Below are 23455 nucleotides of genomic sequence, written 5' to 3' on the forward strand. Positions count from 1 at the left end.
GTTGTACTGTCGCACAGTGCGCCGCTCCGTGGAAGTAAACCCCCTTTTATAACTCCCCACCAATGATCGACAATCGACCAATCACGAGATCATGTAATCGAAAGGGTTTGCCATTCGAGAAACCCTGAATTTACGAGGGATGAGTTCACTGATCTGTGATGAAGATTTAATGCAATCGTTATTGTTTAATTATCTCACTGAAATAATATCAAGGAACTACTTTCTATGGTTTGTATCTTTAAGATTAAGTTTTTATACTATAGTTATAATATGGAATTTCTGTCATTTCTGTTGCATTGTAGCTCTTTCTTTTTTCATTTTTTTTACATAAGATTCATTTCCTATTTATTATAATGCATCATGCAGATTTTGTCTTTTCTGCAGCATTGTACTCGTTGACGTCAGTAATCAACACAAAAGAATCGATTACAGCCGAAATAATCATGTCCTTAGGCCAAGAACGAATAAGTACTATTATTACCTCGTAACCAATTTGCAATGTATAATAGTATTAAGAATGGACTAAATGCTTTAAAGTGTGTCGAAGGTATTGTATACTGGAAATAAAAATATTTTATAGTTCGATAGATATCAACATAGATCCAGAATATAATGTACAATAACATCTTTACCGTAATATGACATATTTTACTTTATATGGATGTTTTCCATTTTGTTTGGCGAACAAATTAAATAGGGGTTCAAATTGCAAATATCCTCCCAATTACATAAAAGCGCGGGAAATAAAAATTCGTTGCACTTAATTGATTGCCACTGATTGATAAAATCTCGATTTATCATATGCGATCATGCAGCGTTTTTACAAGACAGAGTTAACGTCCTTTTATCATTTATTTTGCCAATCAAATTATAGGTCACATAAAATTCAATGGAAAATTTCAATAAATGAGTTTGTCTTTAGCATTTTTCCTTTTACATTATAATTATCTGACGGACAATATTTAACGTTCAATATTATCGTTTGTGTAACGTTCCAGATTTTCTCATCTCATATTATTATCAATCAAGTGATATTTATATCCTTCGTATATTTGTTATGAATATAATTGCATATTTAAGAATGCGATACGTTTCATTAGATTGGATATGAATTTACAAGATAAATTCGGGGATAACTTCGCGGGAAGAAAGCAGTGCATTATTCGAATGGAGGGAATAAGAACAATGTTACAAAGAAGAAGAAATGATCGTGGAAAAAGAAGAAGAGGAAATGGACGAGCCGGATGGCGTGTTTCGACTGCGCACTAGCGTTATCCGGCAATTGCTGTTTTTTTACTCGCTTGATTTCAAATGAAGGGGTACCACCGGCGAACTACACAGTGATGAAAGATATTCGAGCAATAGACGTGTTTCCAAGCTGTCCCTTAGTCGGCGACACTCACGAGAAACTATAGTTTGACTTTCAAATCTAAGGGCGTCATCTGCATTTTCCTAAATTTCAATCAGTATGAAATATTAACAAAATATAATTATGAAATAAAATTTGAATAATTCCATTTTGTTACGTTTTTTTCAGTTATTAATAAATTTGTTGCACAAGACAAGTTGTTGTGCAATAGAAATTAATAAAAACGACTAAAAGAAAAAAGGATGTGAAACGTGACCACCGTCAGTAAGGCCAAGGGACCAACATCTTTCCTTTTCATAAGAGAAGATTATGTACTTTAAAATTAAATTGCTCATTTTTTATTACTCCGTAGCTCTATAACTTTTAAATGCTATAAAAATTGTAGTATATTTAAACAAACTTGGATAAAATTATGAAATTTCTAATACTGAAATATTTTAGGGAGTTAAGTAGCTATTTAAAGCGATTCAGTATGAATGAGTCAATGATGATTATATTATTTGAAAACAAACCTCATATAGAGCGTCTAACGTTCCATGGGAAGGTATATAGATAATTGATAGTTAAGTATTCATCGGGTTGGATTTACGTGCGCTATAGCATCACACAAACACGCTAGGCATCGTCATCCGAGTTAAAAGCGGCTCAGCGTAGAGATGCTACGTGATTCCCTGCAACGTTAGAAATTTCGGTGCCTTATGATTCGGAGAATTTTTTTTATATCTAGTCCATACAGTTCTCACGTATATAAATACCGAGTAGTGGCCCGATATAAATTTCACGACAAAAAATTGCGTAATTAACTCTTCTTAGTAATTTCCTTTTCATATCATAACGATAGCCTTTCATTGCTAATTGTTAGTTATCCATTTGCTATTTATTATTAATCTAATCTTCTTGGTATAAACAAAAGACTTTTCTGTAATGATATTATATATTTACCACATATTGTTTAAATTAAAAGCATGTTCTAAAGATAATAAAATATTTTCGGAAACGTGATTAGCAACAGGTTTCGGAATTAGGTGAAGGATTACGAAGCTTACATACGCATGAGGATCATCGCACGAGCTCGAAAGAAAAACAAATCTGGACTCTTGCGTTAAATGATTCAATAATCAATGATACAGCGAGCTTTCACAGTTGCCATATGGTGCATAGCAATACTGATCCAAGCTTCTTATAATCTAGAAACGAACAATTATGTAGTTAAGAATCGCAAATTCTATTCCCAAATCTTTTCTAATTATTTTCAAAATACATTTTATAAATTTATAATGATAGGAAAATTTATAAGAAATTCTAACTGCACAAGGATAAAGATAATTGCAGAAAGAAATATAAAAATGAATTTATCTTCATTATTTTTTAGATTCAACATATTATATTTAAATTAAGAAGTTTCAATTATGTCAGGTAAATCGAATGACTATCCATCAATGTAACTATTAGCAGGTCGGATAAAGACAAAATTATCAAGCTTTATATTATTACAGCTGTAACGTAAGATTAAAGGCTGTCGACCGCAAAATATTTGGCAAAGTACCACCCCCGAAGTGTGTATTCCTTAAGCTTCATTTATTTTTGGAACGTCTTTACTGACACTAAAGATGTTCCATTTCGATCATAATATTAATAGCATGACTCAACATTACATGAAACATATGGACATGCATAATATTTGTGCAAAGCATACTTTTTAACGCGAGAATTGTAATTAATTTGTGATTTATTTGTAAATTACCAAAATTAAAGATTCTCAACTTGCACCTCGCAAATGCATGTTTATTTGGAGGGAAAGTAGTAGTTAGCCTTGCTAATAAATTTATTAATGAATCATATAAGTAGGTCAGCAAATGCAACATATACGTGCGTGAGAAGATAGCACATTAATCATAAATTTTTAAGTCGGTTTGTGCAACTGGAAAACAATCTTTGGTGTTTTCTTTTCTTCGTAAAAGCAGAATTAATTAAGCCAAAACATTGTTTTTCATATTATTTATTGTTAAAGGAAAGATCATTATTGTAAGATGCTTACAATTGGCAAATTTATTTTATAATTTATACATGACGTATTACATGAAATCACATTCATCTCAAACTACAGTTCAGATCGAAGATAATAATGAAAAAATAACGTATAGAAATAAACTATGAATAATATGACCGTGGATGCTTAGCTAACAGCGATCTATGTAAAATACAAAAAGTAAATCATAGACATTTTAGCTCTGATCCATCACATTGGTTTCATTCATATTACTACCAGTACAATCTTTTTGGATTATCTCGAAAAGTGGTTGTAAGTCGGGTGTCGATTTGATCTGCGTTACAAATTCGCTCAACGATGGATTTTTGTCTGAGAAAAGAGAAAAAGATTAGGGATCAAACAACAAAATTAATACTGACGCGTAAAAAAATGATTTCTTTTACCGGCATCTGGAATAGTTAACAATGCTGCCACAGCTCTTAATGCCGAACGCTTAAGTTCATCTTGTTTTTCATATTCCTGTTTGACCGAATTTGCTTTTACCTTCAGTGTACAAGTGCTTTTTAATGGTTCAACTAATCGTTCTAACCCTACATATGATTCAATATTCCATTAATAAAAATCAACCAATTTATAATTTATACTATACACTTACTCTGCAAAACTGCTGTAGGACATAATTGAGCAAGTCTCGCAGTCATTAGATAAGTTAACATCTTAATGTCATAATGATCTCTGAGACCATTCTCAACGTGATTTAAGAATTCGAAAACATCAAGACGATCCAAACAAGAATCGAGTAATGTATACATGCACTCGAATGCTGCCTTTCTGAGATCTAAGCCATCATCTACTGTATGTTTGAAGGGACCCATTTCCACCTCTCTTATTAGTTCTTTCTACATTTAAATTATTTCATACACGTAAAATAATTATTCAATAAATAATTAATTAAATAATGATAATTAATTAAATTGTTCCTTGTCAAATACCTTTATCTTAGTTTCAGCGTAAAGATGTGGTAACACGGAATCTAATAAATCTCTTATGAGCATTGGTTTATTGTGTGCTGCTGAATTAAATGCAACTAAAGCTACCCTTCTGACATTCAAATCAGGATCTTCCAAAGCAACTAAGAAACTATCCATACGTTGTTTTAACATAGCATCGATTTGTTGTGGCTGTAAAGAATTTCATAAAGAATTAAATAATTTATTTTAACAAATAAGAAGAATGTATGAAATACCTGGTCAGAAATAGTAAATTTAACAGCGGTAACTGTAGTAGTTCTCAAAAGAGCAGATGTTGATTTTAATGACTCTTGTAATCTGGGCAGTAAAGTAGCGGGATCGATCAATGTAAGTTTTCCTAGGCACTCTGCTACAACGTTACGGGTACCTTCTTCCGTGCATTCACAATGCCTGTACAAAAGCATCCAAATCGAAGGCACGAAATTTTGCAAATGAGATACCCCGGATGGACTAGCAGATTGACATGTAATTATCTGTAAGCCATTAAATTTTCAAAGTTTTAAATGAAAATAAAACAAAGCTTAAAATATTTAATAAAGGTTACCTCTTTCAACGAATGTAAAAGAAGATATTGACGCTTTGGTTGTGCCTCGATTTCTTTCAAGATGAATGGCAAGTATTTGGGAAGATTACCAACAGCTATGTTACCCAATGTATAACTAGCTGCTGATTTTACCTCCTCTGAATGGGAAGAGAATGAATTCAAAATTATATGTTTCAGAGAACTGATTTCACTCAAATCCCTAAATGGAAAATAATTTAAGTGACGCGAACAATTTAAAATCGACATAATAATATATACTTACACATGTCTACCTATTTCACCAATAACCAATAATGCGAAAATATGCTGCGCATCACTTTGAGGATTTTGAACGTCTTTCAGAAATTGCTCGACTACCGCTTGAGCTTCTTGATGCCATGTGATTGTTAATGCAGCTGCACATTTTGCGAGGGAATGATAAGCTTGTTTGTGAAGTACAGATTGACTGACAGGAGCTAACAACATTGAGAGCAATTCTCTGTAACCAAGACCTGGTATATCTGCTTGTACTAATGCTTGGAAAAATTCCAACATCGAATTCAAAGCCACACCTAATACATGAAGAAGAATTCATTATTAATATTTTTATTATACATATATATTTTACATATTTTTTAGTTAAGTATTTAAATATACATTACCTTGTAGAAGTGGGGACTTCACCAGAACTAATATTTCTGGAAGGATGTTATCAGAAACCCTTGTAAGAGCAACTGGATGTAACTTCGCTATGGTGGTGAGAAGATTAAGGGTTAATTGTGCAATATGTAGATCGGTCTCGTTTAATAATGCTGGTAATTCTGTAGTAACCTAATAAAATATTCTATTATAATATGGAATGTTAAAGTACGCACTGATCATTATTTTCCTATTTATTACCTTATCCAATAAATCAGCGTGAAGAGTAGAGCTATAGTTTCGAACCAAGGTATCCAGAAGTGGAAGAGAACATAATTTTAATGCCCGTTGATTTTTTCTCAGAAAAGATCCAAGAATTGGAATTGCTTCTTCCTGTAAAAAAAATACAGTAAAATGAAGCAAATACAATAATATCAAAATAGTATAAAAATGTTTATCAAAACAAAATCTAAAGTATTAATCTGTAAAAGATAATATAGCGTACATACCATAATTTGATTAAGATCTACTCTTAGAGGAGACGCTGCTATACATGTCAAAGCTTTCACTGTCGTAAGTCGAGTGATCTCATTACGTAGTCTATCCAGGAATATAGGAAGGCATACATGCAATTCGTCAGACAAAGTATCTCCAAAATGTGCGAGAATTTGACCCATGCATGCGATTGCTCTTTCCTTTACTTCTTGATCGATGTCTGCTGTTCTCAATCTCATTAACGTGCAACGATATATTTCCCCAGATAATGATGTAAAATCAAAGTAACATGTTTTATCTGAAATAATATTTATGACAACGAAATAAATTTTGTATTGATTCATTTATAAATCTATAGTCAAACAGATTTGTTTACCATGTGGCCTGATTACTTGCACAAGTTGTTGTAATACCAGCAATGCTTCTGCTGTAATTTTATAAAACGGATCTCCGACAGCTAATATAATCGGTGGCGCTAAAACTGCCATATGAGCGTGAAACACTTCCGGTTGATGAGTTATCAATAACGTATGTACAAATGCCAATGTATCAATCTTCATATTGGATGAAGAATTTTTGTCTCCCAAAGAATATTGTATACCAGGTATCAACGCAGGTATATGATTACTTAAAGCACCGGGCAATACGAGCACTAATTCTTTCAGCAGTGAGAAACAATCTTGTCTCGTTTTAATACTTTTTTCTTTCATTTGACGATGGACAGCTTTCACGATTAATGGGACTTGTTGCTGTAGCAATGCAATAGGTCCATCATCATCTTCCATTGCATCTGGATCAAGAGCCACACCAGTAGCTGGTCTTGTTTGTCTTAGAAGTGCAATGTATGCATGGAAAATATCAGACTTTACATTTTCCTCCCTTTCTACAAAAATATAGTTGTATTAGTAACAATTTAAATAACATTAATTTTCTATTGAATTGTTTTTACTGTATGCGAAAGATACCTTTAAATCTTGAAATCAAAGCCGGAGAAACAACTTTATAAAGTTCGGGAAGAAGCTCCCGTCTACTAGACACAACAGCTTCCAGGCACTTTGCAGCTGCCCTACGAACTTTCCAACTCATGTCATCATCATCTGAATATTCGTCTTCCGCGTCCTCTTCTCCATCTTCTTCTACTTCCATCATAATATCTTCTCCATCGGACATTTCGTTCATATCATCATCGTAATTGTAATTTGGATCATATGTAATGTAAACCAAACAGATTTCTATAATCTAGCAAAGAAATAGAATTTAACATAAATTTCTGAATAATTCTAATGAATCTAAAATATTAAAATTACTTAAGAAAGTGTCCGCACTTTATTTATATGTGGAGTAATTTCTTTAGGGCATCTGTATACAAAAGATTCAAATGCTTGCAAACAATACTCTCTCAACTCATCATCATCCTCGTTACTATACTGTACAATTAATGGCATAACTTTTTCTATTTGCTCTCCAAATCTGTGACCTGCTTGACGACTGAAATTTTACAATAAAGATAGGACTTACATAAAAAAAAATGCATAGTGATTAGTCATAAAAATACTTACCAAATGGAAGCAATGCATTGTATATAAGTACGTATTACATTTTTTGCTGTTTGAGTATAAAGTCCTTCAAGTAGATGATCTACAAGTTTATTGTACAAATAATTGTTGCTTGAAGTTAGGAGGTGACTCAATGCTATTATAGTACGCTTTCTAACTGCTTGACGAGGAGAAGAAAGTTGCGGCAACAATGCAGCCAAAATAGTGGAATGGAAGGTAATTAGCAAAGCACCAAATCGAGACAGTAAATCGGCCATAATATCGAGTGCTTCGAGTTGTACGGATACATCCTCCTGCTGTATATGATAAAGAATTATTTCTTTTATTCTGAATATGTTATATAAAATTTTATTAATAACTTTAAGATGAGTTATTATAAGTTTGAAAACATTAATTACTTTTTCTATAGCACTACTTAGTCGGCCGGTTATTCGTTTACAAACATTCGCGACAAGTGCACTGGATCCCAAAGGAAGCTCAGATATTACAGTCTTCAATCCAATACTAGAAATATCCCTTAATTGTTCTTTATCTGATACCATGTTAATGCATAAGGCATCTACAATAGTTTCCACCTGGTACTCCTTTACCTTATTGACTAGTGGGCCCAAACTGAAATCGGACACGTTTCTGTAATCGTGTCCAAATACAAAGAAAATCTTGCAAACATAATATGCGTTTCGAACACACAAGCAATTACATATATTTAATTTTTAAAGAAAAACAACTAATGCTAAAAATTAACACACAATATTATTATGAAATTTCAAACCAAAAAATTCACATCTAAATCTAAATATAAGTGTACCATTTTACAGCAAGATTTTGTACTTCTCCATTTTTATCCTCTAACAGTTTTAGAAGCATTTTCACAACTTTACGTTCTGAATCATCATCCAGTTTAATATTGTCTTTTTGGAGTTCGCTCATTAAATCATTGGTTGCCATAAATCTGAAGTCCTTATCAGTGGATGTCATCTAAGACAATAAAATATGAGTTAAAATATTGATATAAAATCAAAACAATGAATAATATTTTGCAATTAAAATTATTTATAAAAATAAGCAAAGAATGTATTGTTCCATTTGATAATAAAATATATACTAAACTAATCAAATTACTAATAATAAACAATATATCAACTAATAATCATTATACATATATAAAACTTTGGATTACTCTAATGAAATAAAAACGATACATAATATTATCTTAGTGACAGCTGAAAACACCTTTGTTTCTTGCTGACAATGAATTCATGAATCTGTACATTTTTGGGCATGTAAAGTATATAATGACAAGATATTATATTATAATTTAGAAAAAAATAATATTGAACAAGCATAATATAGTTATTCGTACTGAAAATTAGAAAATCATTGCTTATAAGAATAATTGCATATTTTTTTAAACAATAAAGCGAGGTTATGTAGAACTTCAGTATCATCACCGGATCAAGTATTAACATCCTCATCAATTTTATCTCAGAATAAAAAACGAAAGGATATTCAGCATATATTTCAAAAAATATGTCAAATACCTTTTCTAGCAGGTTTGCAATTTGATAAGAAACACTAGCCATGATTGAAAACTTTTTTACAGCCGGTTACAGTTGTCGTTCCAATATTTCACGTTATAATAAAACGAAAAGAAAAAAAAATTACGAAGTTCCGTCGAAGCAGACGACACTGAACTTGGTTACGTTTATTCGATAGAAAATCGCGTTAGAAACTGTATTTTAATGAAATTTCACTGTCGGCAGCATTTCAATACTGCGAATCTTTACCGCAACTTGGACTGCCAAAATTTTGATAGGAAATTGCGTTCCTAAACTCTATCAAACAATAACCGCTGAAAAGAAACATCGCAATATAGCTTCACGATTGGTTCATTTCTCTCTGACGTGTTTTACTTCGCTTAAACGGTTTTGTATACTTTGATATTCTTTTACAAGTTTGAATAACTTAAGGTAAATAAAAAAGGTTAATCTTATTAGATTATAAAATAAATGTTTACGTTTTTTTCATTTATGATAATTTTATTTAAACATATTACAATACTGTTCTTTAAATTATAAATACTATACTTATGACGTTGATCACATTTCAAATGTTGAGTAAAAAGATATATTTAGTCTGCTTTGTATTTAATTTACCTAATTTAATTCTACTTTCAGCATTTAGGTGCTTATGTTACTCATTCTTATCTTTTTACTTGTCTCATGTTAGTTAAAATTAAAAATTCTTTGTTGTTCATTGTGATAAAATATAAAATACTTATATCTACACTGGTTTAAAGAAATAAATAACCTTTTGTACTGACAAATAACACTATGATAATACCATAATAATTTAACAATAATGTTGCACATCTCTAATCCGACTCATTTTTTACTACTTGGCTAGCACCTTCACCAGCAGCTTCCTATTATTTAAAATAATGTGTTTTATTATCTAAATATATTTATTGGTAATACCATCATCATATACCTGAGCTTTTGACAAATCTTTAGATTGATTCACAGAACCTTGGTTGAGAAAACATGTAATAGGCTTCTGCCATTCTGGAGTTTCCCTTGGATGATACGGATTACCACCTGAATAACTCTTTCCTAAAATTACGATTGTTTTAAATTTTGAAACTATACCTTTAATTTAATAAAATTATAAATCTTACCTTTGCTACTGCTACTTGATTTCTTAACTGGCGTACTTTTCGTAGTTTTATGTGGTGCTTTGCTACCAACAGCTACAAATAATAAATATTAATGAAACTTTCATAAAATTAATTATCTTTTGGTACTTTAACAATTAAAAATAATAATATAAGTTGAATAAAACTACAAAATATTTATCAAACGTAATAATACAAGTTTAAATTAACAATTAAAACCAACTGAAGTGAAATAACAAAGAAACGATAGAAATTTTTAAAATAATTTACTGAAAAAGGGTGAATTTTTAAAAATTTGTTTTACCTCTTGTAGGGACGCGATCTGCCTTTGTTCTCACCATTTTTTAAATATTAAGGATACAAATTGAAAAATATAAGAAAATAAGTGACTTTAGAAAATTTCGTTATAATACATTACACGATATTCAAAATGAATAACCCCTGTTCTTTATTATTTATTACTACCAATCGCAAAGAAGTTGAGCATCAAACAGGAAGGCCAACTTCAAAAAATCCTAAATTAAAAACAAACTACGAATGTTACTACATATTTCCTCTGATATTTCTTTTCAAATCCTTTAAATTAAATTTGTAGATAAATGAAAAGAACAGTTGTTTTATAATAATAGCACATTTTTATTGAAGAAAATAATTATTACCGATCATAATAGTTGCATTTAAGCAAAAGTACTTTTAAGAGATTTCACACTTGGAGGAACATGATGAATTTTATTTGAAATATTTTTATGTTGTATTTAAAATAATATTACATTTACTAATCGATAACTTTCTTTTTTGTACAAGTTTCTTCCAATAAATTAAATAATAATATAATTTATTTAACGATGCGATATATCTTGTAATATACATATATGTAATATATATATATATGTGTGTGTGTGTGTGTGTGTGTGTGTGTGTGTGTGTGTAAACATATATATATATATATGTGTGTGTATAAACATAGATGCAACAATACTATATCATAACTATTTCATTACTATATCACCATATCATGTCATAATACTGATACGTTGTAATCTGATTATTTTGCAATGATATTATGTTTCAGGGACGCAAGAAACGTGAGCATCATCTTACTTTCGACTCATTAATAAAATAAAAACAAATCAAAATTACGTAAAATAATTTATATATGTATACATATAACTACATATGTCTATATTACATTAAACAGGCCCTTTTTTCTTTTCAAATGAGATATGACAATCATATCTCGCGTAATATCTCAATTATAACAATTTTTTGTGGATGATTATATAAAAGGTTTTCGTTTTTTGGACAGTAATAGTCATGTACTTTTTGTTAACATATATGTAAGTTTTGAAAGAATATCGGGTACACTTTCGTGCAAAAGATATGGCTATGTCAGTAAGTGTATATTATGTAACTTAATTTTAATACTGAATCACAGAAACCCCCGTTAATTGGGTAAGCAATAAATTACATTCTTGAAGAAGTCTGTGTACTTCTTGGGAACGAATTTGTGCTTGCATTGAGAAGGAAGTAACTCAATTGTCTAGTATTTTTTGTAATGTTTTAAATGTAGAAGATCGTAATTAAATACAGGTTTAGTTTTTTTTTTTTCAAATGTACAAATCCGTAATTAAAAATTACGATCACATTCATCTCTTTTTATAGAGAATATAAATGTGTGAAACATCGAGCAAAACAAAAGTTTCAATGAACTTTCTTTCCATTCCACTTATAATAAAAACGTATGTGAAGTACTCAAATGTAATTCTAAAGACAGCACAGATGTGACATTCGAAATTATTAATCTAGTTATTACTTTCAAATGTTGTTCCAAACATTTAGCAATATGAATATATTCTCGAAGTTCTTCTGATAATATGCAAATAACAATTTTTACTATATTTATGAAATCGAAGGTATTTCAAAATTAACGCTAAGATTTTCAGATTGTGCTAATTTAACAATCGTTGATAATTTAACCGCAACTCGGGCAGCTTCATCAAGATCATCTATTGGTACAATTTTTAAACCTGCATTTGCAATAAGAGCTTTTGCTTCGTCTACATTTGTACCCTGAAATGGCAACAAAATCATATAAAATTACATTTACTCAATTACTTCAGTATTAATATATGTTTAGAATTATACCTGTAATCGAACAACAACAGGAATTTTTAAGCTAAGTTCTTTAGTTGCAGCGATAATTCCTTCTGCGATAACATCGCATCTCATTATTCCACCAAATATGTTGACCAAAAGAGCGTGGACCTATAATTGATATAAAAAAAGAATATTTATCAATCTTATCAATATTAGAAATAATAGAATCTATGTTATGTGAACCCACTCGTGAATCTGATGTAATTATTTTAAATGCTTCTTTCACGGCAGATGTAGACGCACCACCGCCTACATCTAAGAAATTAGCTGGTTCACCTCCATGCAATTTTATGATGTCCATAGTAGCCATAGCTAGACCAGCTCCATTTACCATACAACCAATGTTACCATCAAGTGCAATATAATTTAAATCATATTTAGCAGCTTCAACTTCTTTAGTATCTTCCTGACTCCAATCTCTTAAGGAAAATAGTTCTTTTTGTCTAAATTCAGCATTATCATCAAATCTGCACTTGCAGTCCAAAGCAAAATCTGTATATTAAAGAATGCAATTTTTAAATGTTACTTTTTACAATGTATAGTGAATTATAAATTTTTAAGATTGAACTTACATTCTCCATTAACATCTTCTGCTAAAGGATTCACTTCTAATAAAAGAGCATCTTTCTTAAGAAACATTTTATACAGGTTCATGATGATGTTAGAAATATAATCTTTAACATTCTGAAGTCCAAGTTTAACAGCAATTCGATCTGCTTGCTCTTTCGTAATACCCTTATGTATATCAATGGGTTCATACATGATAGCACTAGGATTTGTTGCAGCAACTTCCTCAATATTTACACCACCTTGACTTGAAGCTATTATGACTGGACCCTCAAATAAGAAATTTTTTAATTAAATGAGGTGCTCTTTCATTCATTGAAATTACATTTATTTAGCAACTTACACCAAAGGCTCTTTCCATCATAACTGCAAGATAGTATTCTTTACGAGGAAACATACGTTGTGTAACCATCACTGCATTGCATATCCTACCTGCTTCACCTGTCTGTTTAGTAATTAACAATTTACCTAACATTTGACTGGCTAATTTTTTTGCTTCTTCTGGTCTATAAAAAAAAAAAAAGAAAAATTAATATAATGCAAAGCATACATATCTATCATCACCTGCGTATAATAACTTACGTTTCACACATCTTTACACCACTAATGCTAGTTCCTTTAAAATGTCCCTTTCCTCTGCCACCAGCTAAGACTTGTGCCTTCAAAACAATATCTTTGGTCTTCAAATCAGCAGCAAGTTTAGCAGCTTCATCTGCAGTTTTAGCAACTCCAAATTTAGGAGTTGGAACTCCAGCTTCATTTAATAAACTGTAACTGATGTGTTCATGAACATTCAAATTCCTGACTGATTGATTTACTAAGTTGGTTTTGCATCCCAGTATCTATATAAATGAAATAGCAAAAATGGATCAATGACATTAAATAAAGCTTGTGTAACATATATGATAATAATAGACATTAATTGTTTAGTACGGAGGAACATAAAGAAGAAGAGCAAAGAAGTACAAAGATCAATCAATGGTAATGACCCACATACTTCTAATCGCATACTTGGCACTTGTACTTTATTTTGTCTTTAGTAAAGAAATACTCTAACTAATCAAAACAAGAGAAAATAACAAACAGTGAGTATAGTTATTGAAAACAAATGATATAAAATTGAATACTGAAGATGATAAAAAAAATGCCAAAACATAAAAAAAAAGAGTAATTTCGTAACAAAACGAAGTAATCAATAGTGATGATAATCGATTATTCGAATTTCAAATTTTCAAAAAGAATGACAATTCTTGGTAGTTTGACAAGTAGTGTCATTTTTCACGTAATTGAATAAATATTAATTAAATACGAATGTACAGAACAGAGTCAGTGACCAACGAATCAAAGATTGATTGTGGAAATGTCCACGCTCATATTGCACAACTGTCATATTCATATTTCGTAAAAAAAACTTGGTTTAATGCAAGGCCACAATCTTTGGCTTCGAATCGCCTGACCCTGGCGCTCAATTTAGCAGACTACAGATATCTAATATGGTGATTATACCACTTATGAATTATTGGCGTAAATATCGATGGATTCGTGAAAATGGAATAAAATGACATAAATGAATAGGAATTACCGTGAACAAATAATATAGTACGACACGAAAAATAGAATATTTAATGTACCTTTGACCCATTGAATCGGGTAAAATTTTCAACGATTGAGATAGTCCGAGACAACATGGTGGCCATCTTACTAAAGCAGTGGCAGTGGACTGCCAAAAGTGCCAAATGTAAGCTGCGCTGTCTACGCCTTCATGTCCCCACCTTCCTTGATGTTTCCTGAAAAACATGACGCAAACTCCACGGTGATGCCGCAATGGCAGCACTTCTTTATGTTTATTTGAATTTTTTCTGATTTAATTACTCATTTGATTTCTCTCTACTACTGTATTCCAATCTTGAGATATTTTAATTATAGATATAACATTTCAATAATAAGTTTATTGTACAAGTTTTGTTAAAGTTATTATATTTATAAGTGAAAAAAATATATTTAGTTTGTTTTGTATAGTTAATTTAATTCTATTGTCGCCATTTAAATACTAGTATTATTCTATTTTATAGTCTATAGTCTTAAGTCTTAAGTCTTAAGTCACTAGTCTTAAGTCAAAATTAAGCATTCTTTGTTATTCATTCATATAATTATAAAATACCCAAATTTATATAAATTTAAAGAAAAGTAAATCATTTTTAGTACTGGCAGTAACAATTTCATGATTATAATTTTTACAAATTACGATATAAAATAATATAGATAATATATTATATTCGAAACTAGAATAAATTATTACATTATAAATTTCGAAAAAAATATTTATTCTTTACAAACATATTTACATCCACATAAATTTATATAATATAAAAAAGGTCAAAAAGGAAAGACATCTAATATTTTATAATATCCAACTTTTGTTGTCAGATATAAAATGATTAATATAAAATAAAACGAACATAATAATTATATCTATGTATGTAATATATCTTTTAAATTGTGTCTCTAAAAATATAAAAATTTATTTCATTTTTACTTTTTCTTGCTTCCGACTTTAGACTTTTCTGCCGAAGTTTCTTTGGATGTGAAAGAAATGTCCAAGTTCATAGAATTTGCAGCTTTTATTATTAAAGATAATTTTACAACCGATTCAGCAGCTTGGGCAAAATCATCTACGGAAATAACTTTCAACTGTGCTTCCCGTATCAATCGATGTGCTTCTTCTACGTTAGTTCCCTATATGATTACATTAGACTAATATAAAAAAATTGTGTAAAATTTTTTCTCATGTATTAGTGATAAATTACCTGCAGTCTTACAACTACGGGAATATTCAACTGTAACTCTTTGGACGCATTAATAATACCTTTTGCGATTATATCACACCTCATAATACCACCAAATATATTTACGAAAATTGCTTCTACCTAAAAATTTGTAAAATAGTTTTGAACCTTACATTACATATTTTCAAACTTATTGGCAAAAGATATAATTCGAATATTATTTGTTTTAAATTTTAAGTACCTTCGGATCAGAGATTATTATTTTAAAAGCTTCCATCACAGCTTCTTCAGTGGCACTACCACCCACATCTAAAAAATTAGCTGGCATACCGCCATTGTATTTTATTAAATCCATAGTAGCCATCGCTAATCCAGCACCATTTACCATACATCCTATATTTCCATCTAAAGCTATATAGCTTAAATTAAACTTAGATGCTTGGACTTCGTTAGGATCTAGTTGTGTGAAATCTTGCAGTGCAAATAGTTTCTTTTGTCTGAACTCTGAACTGTCGTCAAAAGAACATTTACAATCTAAGGCAAAATCTGAAAATACGTAATACTTATGTTATTAACTACCTTTAATTTAATAAAATGAATTCATTAGATTCTTTTTTACAACATACATTCTCCGCAAATATCCAATGCAAATGGATTAATTTCAAGTAATAATGCATCTTTTTCGATGAACAACTCGTAGAGATTACAAATAATTAACGATGTAATCTTCCTCTCCTCTCCTTCTATACCTAAGTTATCCACAATTTGATTTATTTGTTCAAGTGATAAACCTTTCATGATATTCACTGGTGTATACGATATAGCTTCCGGATTCGTGGCAGCGATGTCTTCGATATTTACACCGCCCTGTTTAGATACAATTACGACAGGACCCTGTAAATCATATTTAATTTTTACTTTTAATAATAAATTCAACGATAGTTACAATTAGACTGCAGATACTTATGTATTTATATAAAGTTATACAAGAATGTGCACAAACACAAAATTACATAAATTATCAAAAGGAAAGCTAATGTTATGACATTCAGAAAATAAAACCTTCTTTCAAATTAAAATTCTCTATCTGTACTAATAAAAATATGAATTTGTACAAAGATCCACAGTCTAGTTATAATGAAATGTTGCAATTTACATCAAAAGATTGTTCCAACATTACTGCCATATAATATTCTTTACGTGGGAACATACGTGTTGTCACCATTACTGAATTACAAATTCTACCAGCTTCTCCAGTTTGTTTAGTTATTAACAATTTACCTATCATATTGTTAGTCAAAGTCTTTGCTTGCTCAGGCCTAAAAATATATGTCAAATACAGTGTATCATAAATATAATAGCACATTATAATAGAGTTGATTTAATTGATTAAACTCACGTTTCACACATAACAACACCGCTGACGTTGGTATCTTTAAAGTGCCCCATTCCACGTCCTCCAGCAAGAACTTGAGCTTTCAGAACAATATCTTTTGTCTTAAGATCAGTTGCTATCTTAGCAGCCTCGTCTGGAGTTTTGGCTACTCCAAAAGGCGGAGTTGGAATTCCACTATTTTTTAATAAAGTATATGCGATATGTTCATGAACTTGTAAATGTCGAGTTTGTTGAACAATGACAGAAGTATGATTTAAAAACTGAAAATATTTTCTTTGATATATTTGCGTTTGTTGTATGTGACTACTTAAAATAAATACTGTTACCTGTCTTCCTATTTTTCTAACACAAAATGATGTAAAAGACGAGAGTCTAATGGACATATTGCCGGTAAATTATTTTAAACAATTTTATTGCTATACAAAATGAGTTTTTCTAACACATTCACAGTGAAAATTGTTTGGCTTTCCAAGAAGGGTGTGAAACAATTATTGTAAATGTACAAAATGTTATAGGATATTTTTCTTGTAGAAGCATTATACCTTGAATTTGTAAACTTATATAAAAAATATGACGAATTCAGTTAAGTCGAGTAGGCGATGAATATTGAATTCTGAGAGACACTGTATTTATGATTATAATACTACATTATAAAGCAATATTTTTACAGTCGAAAAGTATTTCAGTAATAAATTCTTTAAGTCTTGTAAAAATTATTCCATTTATATTCTAAACCGCGTCACTGTAGTTGAATAGTAAATTGGATAGTAAACATAACTTTCATAGTGTAATAAAAATCCTTCTACTTTTTATATGTGTGTATATATAGAAGATATATATATTAAATTATGTTAATAAAGTAAAATAAAAAAGTTCAATTTACATTATATTTCTATGTATATGCTATATATACTCTCATTATGATTTCCTTATAAGCACTTAATATAACAACTATTAAATACGTATAATAAAGAAAAGAAATTCATTCTACATTATATTTATATTTCATTGATATATCATGTTCAGTATACTCGAAATGTGAATAATCCACGTACCTATATTAAAAACTTATTCCACGACTCAGACTTATACTTATTTTGAGAACTAATTAGACATCCCTAATAAAATTTCTACAATTTTTATAATTCGAATATAGTTATAGCGTTCATTCTTTTTAATAATATTATACTTTGTCTCTAGATGTACTAAACTCGCATAATTGAGGCCACATTTTTCAATAAAATATATTAAGTGTGATAAAAAAATAATTCTACCGAATTATTGCAATATAGAAATATATACATAAAAAAGAAATAAAAATGTTACTAAAATATTTATAAAGTAACAAAGAATGAAATATCTTTATACTAAGAAAAAGTTAAAATTATTTTTAATATTAAAATATATTGTAAATTATCTTTTCATACAAAAATTCACTATGAATTTCATCTTATGCAAATCAATTTGTGTTAAACTTTTGAACTCAAATATGATGAGGTAATATTAAACATCGAATTTATTACGAATTCAATGTAGTTAATATTTTGGAATATATTTCAAACTTAAATGTTTTATACTTTAAAACTTCAAAGTAATTTTCATATAGTTTTAATATACAAACGAAAAAATGGGGAACATTCGAGTTAAATAAATTGATTTCTACTTGATGTAACTTTAATATTAATGCAATTGATAAGAAAACATTATACCTAGTATCTATTTCAAGCATAAAATTTCTGGCCTCAACAGTCTTATATTCTAAATACAAAACAAACTTTCCTTCTTCAATTTAAAAACTAAATCTATCATTAAGCGTTCTTCCCGTAACGCCGAGATTTCCGGACAAGCTATACATGACTTCGCTGAAAGTACGATCATCGACATCTGGTCTTGCATCTGATGAAGGAGTGTTGCGTGTACGAGAACGGGAACGCGATCTTGACCTTGAACGTTGTCGACCAAACATAGATGATCGACCAACCTGAAATTTATAAATTCCACCATATTAAATTATATAAATTTATTTATATAACTTGATTAGTTACAGAACCTGATTTTTTAAAATTATAATTATCATACCATATTCAAATTTTGTACACTTTGTCTAAATGGGGACCTTCCTCTTGGTAATGGACGCAAACTGTTCACAGCACTTCCGTTTCTGCTTGGGGTAAGAGTAAGAGGGCGTTGATGTGTGCTAGGACTGTACTCATTTCCCAATGTATACATGAAGTTTACATTTGAGTTTGAATTTAATCGCGAGGAACTACAACATTGTATAATTTCAATAAAATCCCAATATAAAGTATAAGATTTTATAATTGAAAATAAAAAATAATTTACTAAAAAGCATTTCAAATTATATGAACTTAATTGTAAGCTACTTAGAACAATAAATGTGAAGACATTTAAGCATACTTCATTCTCATTAATTTTTGTTCATATTGTGCACGTCTTTGTGCACGGGCAATTTGATCTGATCGTAATCCACCAGTAGTAAAACGACGTTGAGAAGTTAAAATTTGTTGTCTTCTATCTGTGGATCTTTGTTGGAGTGCTAATAATGATTTCCCAGCTTGTGGAATCTACAAGAGAAGAACATAATTAAATTAATGTCAAATTAATTACGTTTATGATTTATTATCTACAATATTAACTTACTCTGAATTGGTTTTGTAAGGATAATCTCTGGTTCTGTCTTTGTAGCAGCAATTGTTTTGCTCTTTTAACACGATTTCGGTAAGCAATTTGAGCAGGGCTTTGATATCCCAGTCGATTATGAACCGAAGTTGGATCACGTAAATTTGGTAAACTGTTCGTTCGTTTTAATGAAGTCTTATTGTTGGTAAAAAAGCCTCCTTGTGTAAAAGTCAAGTTTGTGCGACTTCTACTTCGAGTCAGACCAAATCTATTACCACGACCACGGCGAACATTAAAAGCTCCTCGTGTATTAGGTTTCTGATTTAATGTTAAATTACTTCGTGATCTAGTTAAACTACTGTTTTTCTTATATCGTTTTCTCACAAAACCACCACGCACATTATTGTTATTATTGTTGTTATTATTGTTATTTTGCCCAGCTTGCCATGTTTGCTCTTTTTTAGCAGTTCCAACATTACGCTTTACTCTGGTACCTCTACCTCTGAGTCCACTTCGTCCTCGCACACTTCCTCGAGTGCGTTTAGCACCAGTTTTTCCATTAGTAGCCCCGGCCTTTTTCTTTTTCTCCTTTTTCTCCATCTTTATGATTTCATCTTAAAAGGAAGAAAATTCAAAAGGTTTAGTGAGCGTACAGTCTTATCAGTGCATGAAGTTAATTTGTGTTAAGCTTTAATCTGGAATATGTGAAAAATTTCCTCTTGTATGGATGATGTTGAAGGACAACTCAATATGGCTAATTCAGTTTCTATTTAATTCTTTTAAGTATATCGATCTTTTTCGATATTTATTTTTGTGAATTGTTTCCCTGATTTTCTTCCAATATGTGTATATACTTTCAAAATAATCTCACTGTGTATGGTCTATGTATACACATACATCTATCAATTAATTACAACGAAACTTAAGTAGAATGTAACTTGGAATATCTGTGTTTATAGATCAGCCTTTAAGTTTAAAATGTGTTACTAATTCCTTAAATCATATCAAATAAAAAATAACAATAAAAATCACATATTCTATATTAAATAAAAAATAACAGACAGTGAAACACTACACTTCTGCAGATGACAGGGTTTTACACACTTTAAAATAACATTGTTTTGTATAAAATAAATAAATAAGTAAATAAATAAATAAATAATATATATATATATATATAGGAATAAGTTTAATCAGATGATTTTCATATATTTTTCTTTCATAATGCATTACTTTAGAATTATATTTGTAACAAAAGATTTCATCTTATGAAAAGGAACTATTTGTTGCTACATAAAAAGTATTATTGGCTAATTTAATTAATAATAATAAATTTCCACATGTATTATATTCTTTATTTTCTTTTCTTTAAGATATTTTTAATTAAAACTAAATCTTCGTGCATATTAAATTGTTTATTTTATTTTATTTCTGTACTTAATAAATGTCCTTTCTCTCTGTGTTATTTTCATTGTGATCTTCCATGAGTGTTCCAATTATTTATACACTGATACATAAATTTCATGTGTACTTTCTTGCATACTGAAGATTCTTCATACTTTTGTAATTCTTCACACTTTCTATATATGCATGTTTATTATATTTCAGTTTTTCTCTTGATTCAATGCATATCTTCAAAATATAATTTTTATATTACATTGTCTGTTTTAGTCTGTTCTTCCATTTCAATTTCAATTTAACAAAAACATGTTATTCATTGTTCATTGACAAAGGAAGCAGACTATCTATATTGCTATTAATATTAATTATTACATCAATTATATTTGAACAAAATTATAATTGAATAGATCCATTATTGATGTTTTACAATAGCATAGTGGCATTATTTTTGATAGATATCTACTTTCAGTTGAAGGTAAAGTTTCTCAAGTTGTCTTCTCTTATGTAATTAGTATGTTATCCACAAAATTTTCCACTACATAAGCATCATAAACCAATATTATATTGCTTCCATTGATGTGTTGCTTGTAGACAAAAGTTTGTAGATTACATAAAAATTTCTCTCATTTGTTGAAGTAGATGCCTTCGAGTCTTACATGCAAATTAATAAAATCCAGTTATCTAATAAGTCATTTAATAACTGATTTAGATATAATATTTAATCACATAGATGCTTCTTCTTGCAGTTTTATATATCTTGATTGTTTAAACGATCGCACTCTGTCGGGCTTTTTATCTTTAATAATTTCCTTAATAAAAATGCTTCTGTTAATTCTAAATAACATTTGACATATCATGAAGTATTCATTTATATACAATGCATGTTTTTAAGTAATAAATTGCGAACATATTTAATCTTAAACTTAAATTATTCTGGATTGCACACTTGTAACATACATAAATACCATTTTCATTTAGAATTTAGTTAAATTCTCGAATTCAACGGCGATTATTTGTCGCAGACATTCCATATACTTTCATAGAACGCGTGATCCGTTCAAAAATAAAATCGATTTGAAAATTTTCAGCGTGTTTTTATCTCACGTATAGTGTGTAGCATCTCTCAAGTCCATCAGATGAACAAAGAGAAACTCGAGGAATATGATATAGAAGAGATAAAAATACGACTAAAGTTATGCAAACGTATATCCCACGTAATGAGAAAGTTGACTTCTTTTCTGTAAATCATGAATCATAACTTCGGTTGTGTTATTATCCAAAAATGTTCAGGTACGTAAATTTTCCATTCGACAAATTTCTCGAGTAATTGGTCAAAAATTGTAAGAAATCCCCTCACCGCCAATCCTACGTAAATCATAGTATTTTTTCCAGAATGTATAAATTCTTCATGGCGGATATATCTTTCTTCTTCTTTACTACCACTGTCGTTAGTAGAAGCCTGTTATCTATTTCGTTCCTATTTCGTTGAAATTGAATTGGTTCTTTTGAAAAAGTCCGGAATTCATATACACTTGGTTATTCGATCATCGGTATAAATAGCGAAGACATTTTTCTTCCAGCGATTAGAAAAGACACCATACATCCTCTCATAAGTAAACATCGATTAAAATGTCTGCCTTTTTTTTTTTGCTTAATAATTAATTAGGGAGACGAAACGATCCTGTATCAAAAGTTGGTTCATTGTCTGACACAGATACGTTTCTTTGTTTTATTTTCTTAGAGATCTATTTACCACTTTGGATGTTAAATGAACGAAAATAAATGTGGATATATATCTACGTTGTATAATTTTCATCGCCATTTTGAATTCGTGCAAAGGAAGAAACAGTAGCCGTACGCTCACCCAGGACTATCAGCAAAACTGCTAGATTTTCGAGACTCTGGCCACTTACCAAGCGACATGTTCACTTTCGCATCAATCTCAGACATATTTCGTTCGTTCTGTTTTTGTCTTTGTTATTCTTTCAAACGCGAAAAATACACGAGGACCGCAAATAAATCACCCGAATACTATCACCGTAAAGTCACCACAGACCACACGCAACAATATCACACGACGCACGGATCGCGAATGAACATAAATGGTCACTCACAGGAAGTAATTGCCAAATCGTACCGGAAGTTGTCGCTTCTTTCGCACCGCGAAAATTTCAAATGGGTCGGCTGCTGCCGATAATTTTCTTATTAATACACTGCGGATTTTTATACAT

General features: G+C 30.1%; 5 protein-coding genes and 2 long non-coding RNA genes across 9 annotated transcripts; 2 read left to right on the forward strand and 5 right to left on the reverse strand.

The window, feature by feature from the left end:
* Positions 1-4: 4 nt before the first annotated feature.
* On the forward strand, positions 5-1517 carry LOC126923857 (uncharacterized). Its single transcript, XR_007713322.1, has 3 exons — positions 5-228; positions 385-547; positions 1101-1517. It is a non-coding gene; the product is annotated as an uncharacterized LOC126923857 (long non-coding RNA).
* Positions 1518-3352: 1835 nt separating this feature from the next.
* LOC126923788 (cullin-associated NEDD8-dissociated protein 1) lies at positions 3353-9429 on the reverse strand. Of its 2 annotated transcripts, XM_050737579.1 has the most exons (17): positions 9145-9429; positions 8412-8581; positions 8002-8215; positions 7607-7899; positions 7373-7535; positions 7013-7286; positions 6424-6930; positions 6062-6345; positions 5814-5945; positions 5576-5744; positions 5197-5485; positions 4935-5133; positions 4606-4863; positions 4352-4540; positions 4015-4258; positions 3803-3949; positions 3353-3728 (listed from the first exon to the last, which is right to left on the reverse strand). In XM_050737579.1, the coding sequence occupies exons 1-17, from the start codon at positions 9184-9186 to the stop codon at positions 3595-3597; spliced, it is 3708 nt and encodes a 1235-aa protein (XP_050593536.1). In that variant the 5' UTR covers positions 9187-9429; the 3' UTR covers positions 3353-3594. The 2 variants fall into 2 exon arrangements, with proteins under 2 accessions (XP_050593536.1, XP_050593537.1); XM_050737580.1 differs by lacking the exon at positions 9145-9429 and having other exon boundaries at positions 8002-8233; positions 8412-8560.
* Positions 9430-9928: 499 nt separating this feature from the next.
* LOC126923851 (PCNA-associated factor-like) lies at positions 9929-10748 on the reverse strand. Its single transcript, XM_050737751.1, has 4 exons — positions 10582-10748; positions 10281-10352; positions 10094-10215; positions 9929-10028 (listed from the first exon to the last, which is right to left on the reverse strand). Exons 1-4 carry the CDS (start codon positions 10616-10618, stop codon positions 9978-9980), a joined length of 282 nt encoding a protein of 93 aa, XP_050593708.1. The 5' UTR covers positions 10619-10748; the 3' UTR covers positions 9929-9977.
* Positions 10749-10891: 143 nt separating this feature from the next.
* On the forward strand, positions 10892-11396 carry LOC126923855 (uncharacterized). Its single transcript, XR_007713319.1, has 2 exons — positions 10892-11182; positions 11245-11396. It is a non-coding gene; the product is annotated as an uncharacterized LOC126923855 (long non-coding RNA).
* Positions 11397-11413: 17 nt separating this feature from the next.
* Positions 11414-14800, reverse strand: LOC126923818 (succinate--CoA ligase [ADP-forming] subunit beta, mitochondrial-like). Its single transcript, XM_050737698.1, has 7 exons — positions 14633-14800; positions 13584-13843; positions 13345-13507; positions 13007-13271; positions 12622-12926; positions 12423-12542; positions 11414-12347 (listed from the first exon to the last, which is right to left on the reverse strand). Exons 1-7 carry the CDS (start codon positions 14696-14698, stop codon positions 12177-12179), a joined length of 1350 nt encoding a protein of 449 aa, XP_050593655.1. The 5' UTR covers positions 14699-14800; the 3' UTR covers positions 11414-12176.
* A 501-nt stretch (positions 14801-15301) lies between these two features.
* Positions 15302-17566, reverse strand: LOC126923816 (succinate--CoA ligase [ADP-forming] subunit beta, mitochondrial-like). The gene is made up of 6 exons (XM_050737689.1): positions 17187-17566; positions 16944-17106; positions 16414-16681; positions 16029-16333; positions 15809-15928; positions 15302-15737 (listed from the first exon to the last, which is right to left on the reverse strand). Exons 1-6 carry the CDS (start codon positions 17564-17566, stop codon positions 15534-15536), a joined length of 1440 nt encoding a protein of 479 aa, XP_050593646.1. The 3' UTR covers positions 15302-15533.
* Positions 17567-17578: 12 nt separating this feature from the next.
* Positions 17579-23331, reverse strand: LOC126923824 (probable serine/threonine-protein kinase tsuA). Of its 2 annotated transcripts, none has more exons than XM_050737707.1 (5): positions 23138-23331; positions 19845-20437; positions 19602-19768; positions 19263-19449; positions 17579-19164 (listed from the first exon to the last, which is right to left on the reverse strand). In XM_050737707.1, exons 1-5 carry the CDS (start codon positions 23172-23174, stop codon positions 18973-18975), a joined length of 1176 nt encoding a protein of 391 aa, XP_050593664.1. In that variant the 5' UTR covers positions 23175-23331; the 3' UTR covers positions 17579-18972. The 2 variants fall into 2 exon arrangements, with proteins under 2 accessions (XP_050593664.1, XP_050593665.1); XM_050737708.1 differs by having other exon boundaries at positions 21261-23330.
* Between the last annotated feature and the right edge of the window lie 124 nt (positions 23332-23455).

The sequence above is a fragment of the Bombus affinis genome, chromosome 14 (assembly GCF_024516045.1).
Source record: "Bombus affinis isolate iyBomAffi1 chromosome 14, iyBomAffi1.2, whole genome shotgun sequence".
NCBI classification, from domain to species: Eukaryota; Metazoa; Arthropoda; class Insecta; order Hymenoptera; family Apidae; genus Bombus; species Bombus affinis.

Excerpts from the sequence above, each read along its gene's own strand:
- LOC126923788 (XM_050737579.1), bottom strand. The coding sequence starts at position 9,186 with ATGGCTAGTGTTTCTTATCAAATTGCAAACCTGCTAGAAAAG. Across the intron at positions 7,287-7,372 it reads TTACTCCACATATAAATAAA|ATTATAGAAATCTGTTTGGT; the intron begins GTGCGGACACTT and ends TTTCTTTGCTAG. Across the intron at positions 3,950-4,014 it reads TCCTACAGCAGTTTTGCAGA|GGTTAGAACGATTAGTTGAA; the intron begins GTAAGTGTATAG and ends AATCATATGTAG.
- LOC126923851 (XM_050737751.1), bottom strand. The coding sequence starts at position 10,618 with ATGGTGAGAACAAAGGCAGATCGCGTCCCTACAAGAG. Across the intron at positions 10,353-10,581 it reads AGATCGCGTCCCTACAAGAG|CTGTTGGTAGCAAAGCACCA; the intron begins GTAAAACAAATT and ends TATTATTTGTAG. Across the intron at positions 10,216-10,280 it reads ATCAAGTAGCAGTAGCAAAG|GAAAGAGTTATTCAGGTGGT; the intron begins GTAAGATTTATA and ends TCGTAATTTTAG.
- LOC126923818 (XM_050737698.1), bottom strand. The coding sequence starts at position 14,698 with ATGGCCACCATGTTGTCTCGGACTATCTCAATCGTTGAAAATTTTACC. Across the intron at positions 13,844-14,632 it reads CCCGATTCAATGGGTCAAAG|ATACTGGGATGCAAAACCAA; the intron begins GTACATTAAATA and ends TCATTTATATAG. Across the intron at positions 13,272-13,344 it reads TGATGGAAAGAGCCTTTGGT|GGTCCAGTCATAATAGCTTC; the intron begins GTAAGTTGCTAA and ends TTCTTATTTGAG.
- LOC126923816 (XM_050737689.1), bottom strand. The coding sequence starts at position 17,566 with ATGTCCATTAGACTCTCGTCTTTTACATCATTTTGTGTTAGAAAAATA. Across the intron at positions 16,334-16,413 it reads ATTGGATATTTGCGGAGAAT|ATTTTGCCTTAGATTGTAAA; the intron begins GTATGTTGTAAA and ends ACGTATTTTCAG. Across the intron at positions 15,738-15,808 it reads CCGTAGTTGTAAGACTGCAG|GGAACTAACGTAGAAGAAGC; the intron begins GTAATTTATCAC and ends GTAATCATATAG.
- LOC126923824 (XM_050737707.1), bottom strand. The coding sequence starts at position 23,174 with ATGTCTGAGATTGATGCGAAAGTGAACATGTCGCTTG. Across the intron at positions 19,769-19,844 it reads CCTTACAAAACCAATTCAGA|ATTCCACAAGCTGGGAAATC; the intron begins GTAAGTTAATAT and ends CTTCTCTTGTAG. Across the intron at positions 19,165-19,262 it reads GTGTACAAAATTTGAATATG|GTTGGTCGATCATCTATGTT; the intron begins GTATGATAATTA and ends TATAAATTTCAG.